This window comes from Pteropus vampyrus, unplaced genomic scaffold (assembly GCF_000151845.1).
Source record: "Pteropus vampyrus isolate Shadow unplaced genomic scaffold, Pvam_2.0 Scaffold223, whole genome shotgun sequence".
NCBI lineage: Eukaryota > Metazoa > Chordata > Mammalia > Chiroptera > Pteropodidae > Pteropus > Pteropus vampyrus.
The window spans coordinates 1,566,688-1,573,411 of NW_011889004.1; the positions used below are offsets into that span (position 1 = coordinate 1,566,688).

Genomic DNA, 6,724 nt, shown 5'->3' on the forward strand with positions numbered 1-6,724 from the left:
TCCTTGAAATTGCATCCTTTGGTCACAGGAGCAAACACAATCCCTCAAATCTTAGTGAGATTTGTCCATGTATATTTCACTCTACAGAGAATGAAGAATGTCTACTGCCTTATGTTCCCTAGGACTAAGGGCTTTGGAATCATGTTTTGATATTACAATTGTACCCAGAAAATGAAGTATAGTAGAAAAGGAGTCCTGGGGCTTCCCCTCCTGGAACTGGGCAGCTCTCTTGTACTCACTTGAATGTGACGTGCAGAAGTATCTTTGCTACAATGGCTGTGACTGTGAGGATGAGGAGAGTTGCCAGGCCGTACACTGTCCATCCTGTAAAGGCAAAAACCAGGGTTTACCAGACCTGTCTGAGCTCAGTTTTCAAAAGGAAGTCTGTTGGAAGCCCTGAGTGAACACTCAGAGATGCAAGTCTGGCTGAGGAGCACCATGCGGTGGGGGCAGCCACCAAACCTAGCTGAGAGCCAGGAAGGCATGGAGTCCTGGCCTTCTGTGCACTTCGCCTGGCTCTAGAGCTCCGTCTTGGAGAGAGGCCGGTGGTGTAGTCCAAAGTATGCTGGACTCAGATTTGAAAGGGGTGGTGTACATTCTGTCTCTACCACTGGATCTACTGTGCAACTACAGATGAGCTACATAAACTCTTTGGGCCTCAGTTTCCTTTTCTGAGGAATGAGACATGTGACCTATGAAATCCTACTGGGATACACAAATGACACACAGCAAGCACTGCAGGGGCTCTTGTCTCTGATCTTCTATGGTGGGACCCACAGGAGACTTAAGGAGCAGTCTGAAAAGCACTAGGCTAGGTAATTGCTAACGGTACTCCGCAGCTCTGTCAGCTCATAAAGGCCCTAACTGCCTTGGCAGAAAAGAAAGAATGGAGGTTTGTACTCAACCAAGTTAGCCAGCTTAAACCACAGACTGTAGACCACTGTCTATCCCTCTCCTGCATGACTTTTCTTCACAGCTCTTATCGCCGATTTTATTTTGCTTCTTGTCTTTCTCCTCTCACTTGTAAGCCATGGGAGGGCAGATTTTGTTTGGTTCACTGTATAGTCCGGTGCCTATAACAGCACCTGGCACCATTAAAGCACTTAAATATCTTCTGAATGAATGAATGACGCTGAAATTGCCAATGAATTTAGGGAGCTACAGCTTGGAGCTCTAGAAAGATATTCTCAACGTGAGAAAACACTAGATTAGCAGATTAATCGCAATGTACAAAAGGCACACATGTTGAATCTATGGAGGTGAGCACTTTTTCCTAAGGACTAAGGAATCAAGCTCATGAGAAAATATCCCCCAAAGGCCAAGACAGAGTCACAGAGCCAGGACCCCCAACCAGCTTTGGAATGAGAAAACACCCGAGAGTGCTCTGTGTCTGTAACTGCCAACACTGCTGCCTTCAAGCTCTGTGGCTTCCACCCCCTTTGATGACGTCTGGGAACTGCTACCTGGGACGGTCTGGGGTGGGTGGCTGGGGCTGGTGGTGATGACGTAGAGGACTTTGGAGGACCGGGCAGCACTGACGCTGAGGTTGGCCTGCTCTGTGATCACCTCGGCCAGTGTCTGGTTGGCAGTGGGCCTCTCCTGTGGTGGTTCTTCCTTGACGGCTGGAAGATCAAAAGGAATTAAGTAGGGGAAAGCTGATAAAGACAGTGAAGAGCTATGGAGGAGATAGCACTGGTTATATAGAAAGGCCATTTTCTCTGATTCAATTCTGGATGCAATTCTCCCCACTGGACCCACTGGCCTTAAAGCAGAACCTGCCAGGCCCTGGACCTGAAGGAGACAGAAGGAATGAGCTGTCAACTTCCAGTCATTTAAGTGGTCTCTTCACGGACATCTGAGCGTGCTTTATCATCTTCCCACCTTTGTGCCTTTGCAGCTATTGCTCCTGCTTGGAAGGCCCTCTTCCTTGCTATCTATTGACCCAAATCCTACCTATTCTTCAAGACTGTCTCGCCTGCAGGGAGGTCTCCTCCCTCTGACTTCCCGTAGCACATGATGACTAAACTCTTAAGGCCTCTGACATCCAAGACAAAGCCTAGGTCTTATATTCCCACTGTTTTTCTCATGTGCTGACAAAGATGTGCCCAGAACACATGTGTCCACATTACAGGGGCAGAGAGTGGGACTCTGCCTTAGGAGGACTTGAAGAAAGATGGGATACCAGGCTTTTGGGATTGGCTGGGATCCTGAGAGGCAGGAGGATGGACCAAATCACGATGAGAGGCAGAAGGATGGACCAAATGACCTCTTTAGAGCCTTCCAAGTCTACCAATCTCAGCTCGTCCTTTTACTTGTTCTTTTAATCCTCCCATGAAAACTGTGATTAGAATTCCTAACACAGCAAAATCGACAGGTTCCAGCTCTCTTCTGTATCACGACACATATACGATTTATGAAAAGGTTGGTGGGAAAACCTGCAAGCTGAGTCAGTAGCTCCTGACTGACGGACCTCCCGGCAAGAACTGTCCAAAGCCCGGGACACACAGGGGAGTCTTACCTTGGTATAAGACAGCGAATCCCTGGGCTTGATTGATGCGATCAGAGAAGAAATACAGAATGACAAAATCCAGAGAGACGTTAAATGACAAAGGTGGGTGGTTCCTTCCATTGAAACGGACCAGGACGCGGTGGGTGTAGCCGTCCAGCAGCTCCACCATGTCTGCGGAATCCCTGATGTCAAATAAGGTGAAGTTGAAGTGGATATGGGAGGCTCCTGGAATCCGAATGGTCCAGTAGCAGACCCTCCCTGTGGCGTAGGTGTCAGGAAAGTCAGGGGAATAGACCACAGAAGTCATGGCTGAATAATTCCCACCGCAGGCACCAATGAGAGCTGTGGAAGACAAAAGGACACTCAGCCTGGGGCTCAGCCACAGGGCTCGCTTTCCAATCTGTTATAAACAAAACTCTTCTTAACTAATGTTATCCAGTTTGAGATGTCATTTTTTTCGGCCTATAAAACCAGACTGTCTTATGTTTCAGGATCAAATCACAAAATGAATCACTTAAGCCCTGAACGAATGACTGTGAAGGCTTTTTTTTTTTTTTTTTTTTTTGGCCCAGGAGACCTTAGAATTAGCACATAGAACAGTGGTGCGACCTAGGTGGGGGCCTGGCTGGAGTCAGAGAGTCTGGGTTTGGGACCAGCTGGGCCATGTGATCCTTCACTTCCAGGACTTTTGCTTCTTTCAGTTTTAAGGATGGAAAGACCACCACCTGCTCCTGTATCACATGAATGTGTGAGGACAGATGACATAAAGCACATGAAAACCCTGGGACCTCTTTGCTGTGGAGGTGGAGGTACTCGACGAGGTAAAGTAAAAAGAGAAGGGCATCCCTGACACCTTAGAGGTGCAATGCTCACCTGGTGGTCCACACATTTTTCAAGAGGGAAACTGACATAAGAAATGACTGTATAGTGGAGACTCACTCAATTCTGATCACTGTATTAGCACATTTGATTCCTCTGAACTCCTATTTTTGATCTGAGGGTTCTGGGAAGGAGATACGACTATTTCACCATATCTTATGTGGTGAAGTATAAACAAGGTCCTAGAAATGAAAGTCTTTGAGAGGGCGTGTAGGGCTGGGATTTAAACAGCAGACTTTAGGGGAGTTCCACTTCCCTTTAGGACATAGAAAGCAGTAAGAGAATGCTGCTTCCATCTGAACAGCGAGAAAAAGCTCAAAACTTTTCTTCGACCCTTCAGAAAGCTGGGTTGAAGAAGACAAATGGAATTCAATTCTAAATAGTAAGAAGCCCCTCTGAGGAGAGTCAGGCCATACAAAAGTGTTTTATCCTTGACAGAGCATGAGAGGAAGAGGTGGCCACCATAGTAGCAAGTAAGAAGAAAGCAGCTAAAATTTTACCAAATTCCAAAAAGCTGAATGTGGGGTAGTCTCTCAGTCTAGGAGAACCAGGAGCTCCAGACACAACAGGAGTCTGCACTCACTTGCAAGCAGTTCTATGCAGGCTTCCGCCCAGTGCCCACCAGAGTGACTGAGGTAGGGCAGCAGACCAAAGAGTCCCCCTTGGTGACATGGGTGTGATCAGCTGTTGCTGGGAAACAGGTGCGAAACCTTCGCACTTCCTGGACTCTCCTTGCAAAGGAAGCAAAGCCTTCAGCTGCTGGGACAGGGGCAGCAAATCTTCTTGCTTCCATGGCCAGGGCAGAAGCAAAACCTGTTTGCCTCTGGGAAGAGAGAGTAGGAAAAGCTCTTCTTCCTGCCAAAGTAACCAGACAAAGATCTACTGCTTCTGGGGAAAGAGCAGAAGCAAAAGCTATAAGCCCCTGGTCGCCTTGAGCCCCAGGATCCTGCACCATTGTAAAGCAGGGGCAGGAAACTCTCTCTTTCCCGAGAGCCACCACAGATGCGAGGCAGTGTTTGGCTGCCGGGAAGAGAGAGGTGTGCCGGGATGCTAAAGAGGTCCCAGCCCTGAGGCCCAGTAACATGTCTTGTCTAAGAATGAGTATGGGCAGGAGAACTAAGATCCCCCTTCCACCACCACTGCCTTTGACCTCACCAAGATCATAGTACCAAGTAACAAGCAACAGCAGTCTGCCACTGAGGGATGGAAAAGGTCCTCTCTGTGGCATAGGCATGTAGAAACTGCTCAAAGCTGAGGGTGGAACAGAAACACTGGAAAAAAAAAAAAACAAAAAACGAAAAACAATGGCATCCCAGGCTCCACATTAAGCACAAGGTAACAGCAGTTCATCACTGGAGGAATCTGAAATCTGATGTGCAATGAAGGTAATGACAGAAATAAGAAAACTCAAACCCAGCTCACTACTGACAGTTTGGCTCAATCCCCATATTAAGGAGGCCTGCCTATTTCCAGGTGTAAGCTCTATTGACCTCGGCCTCTACCAATCTTCTATGCATCGTGTATGGAAGTCAGTAAAATATTTCAACATGCACAAAAAAGCAAGAAAATAATTAAGAAGAAAAAAAAAAAGATTCATTGTCAAGAGATAAAACATCTAGTAAATATATACATATGTATATACACATACATCTCAAACCATTACGTTGTAAACCTGAAATGAATACAATGTTCTATGCCAATTACATCTCAATTTTTAAAAAGGAGAGATAAACCAATCCAAAAAACCAGATTCAATAATGACCCAGACATTAGAACTACCAGACAGAGACTACATGATTAATACAGAAAATACCTAGTAGAAATGATGGACAACATGCTTGAACAGATGTCAGCAGCGATATGGAAACTAGAAAAAAAGAGTTAAATGTAAATGCTAGAAGTAAAACAAACAATATCAGAGATGAAGAACTCCTTTGATGGGCTTATAAATAGACTGCACAAAGCTGAGGAAAGAATCAAAACATTTGAAGACAGGTTCATAGAAATTATTCAAAATAAAACACAGAAAAAAGAAGTGAAAAGAGCAAAAGAGCGCATCCAACAATTGTGGGACATCAAATGATCTAACAATAAGTAATTGGAGTCCCAGAAAGAGTAGAAAAAGAGAATAGGGCAGAAGAAATATTTGAAGAGAAAATGGCTAAGAATGCTCCAAAGTCAATGAAAAGTAATCTAAGAATCTCAGCAAACCCCAAGCAAATAAGTTAAAAAGCAAAAATAAAAAAAAAACAACAAAGAAAACATACCTAGACACGTCATAGTTAAATGTTGAAAACCAAAAGCAAAGATAAAATCCCAAAAGCAAGCAGAAGAAAGGAAAAGGTTACATATAGGGGAACAAAAATAGAGCGCACATCTCTAGAAATTATACAAGGCACAAGACAAAGAAACAATAGTTTTGAAGTACCAAAAGAAAACTGTCAGCATAGAATTCAATATGCAACAAAAATATTTTTCAAAAATGAAGGTGAATTAAAGCTTTCCCAAATGAAAGCTGAGAGACCTGCATTAGAGAAAATGCTGAAGGAACCTCTTTAAGCTAAAAGAGTATGATACCAGGAGGCAAATAAGAACATGAAAAGATGTTCAGCACCATTAGTAATTATGGAAATTAAAACCACAATGAGTTACTATTACACACCTACTAAAACGGCTAACAGAAAAAACAGACAATACAAGAATGCAGGCAAGGATGCGGAGCAACTAGAAGTCTCATATGTTGTTGGTCAGAATGCAAAATGGTACGGCCACTTTGGAAAAGTTAGCAGTTTCTTATAAATGCTAAATATGCACTTAACATGAGACTCAGAAATCCTGGAACTCCTAGGTATTTACCCAAGGGAAATGAAAACATGCTCACACAAACACACACGTTTTTAGTAGCTTTATAACACCTTTATCATAGACAGATCAATGTTTGTTAGCTGTAAATATATAAACAAAACTGTGATACATTTGTACAAAGGCATGTTTCTTAGTAATAAAAAGGAACTACTGAAACATAGGTGAATCTCAAAAGCATTATTCTAAGTGAAAGAAGCCAGAAGTGGTTAAATACTGTATGATTCCATTTATGTGACATTCTCAAAAGACAGAACTATACAGATAGAATACAGATCAGCGGTTGCTAAGGGCTGGGGGTAAGGGAGAGGACTGACTGCTAAAGGCACAAGATAACTTTTGAAGTGATAAAAATGTTCTGTATCTTGATTGTGTATATACGTTTGTCAAATCTTACCAAACTGTACAACTAAAAGGGTGATTTTTACTGTGTGTAAATTATACCTCAATAAATCTAAATTAAAAAAAAAAAAA

General features: G+C 43.6%; 1 protein-coding gene across 1 annotated transcript in view; it reads right to left on the bottom strand.

The window, feature by feature from the left end:
• KREMEN1 (kringle containing transmembrane protein 1) overlaps positions 1-6,724 on the bottom strand; it is a 58,064-nt gene that overhangs the window by 5,605 nt on the left and 45,735 nt on the right. Inside the window, 3 exon segments of the mRNA XM_011373396.2 lie at positions 210-324; positions 1,464-1,622; positions 2,519-2,851. Coding sequence (XP_011371698.1) covers positions 210-324; positions 1,464-1,622; positions 2,519-2,851 — 607 coding nt within the window.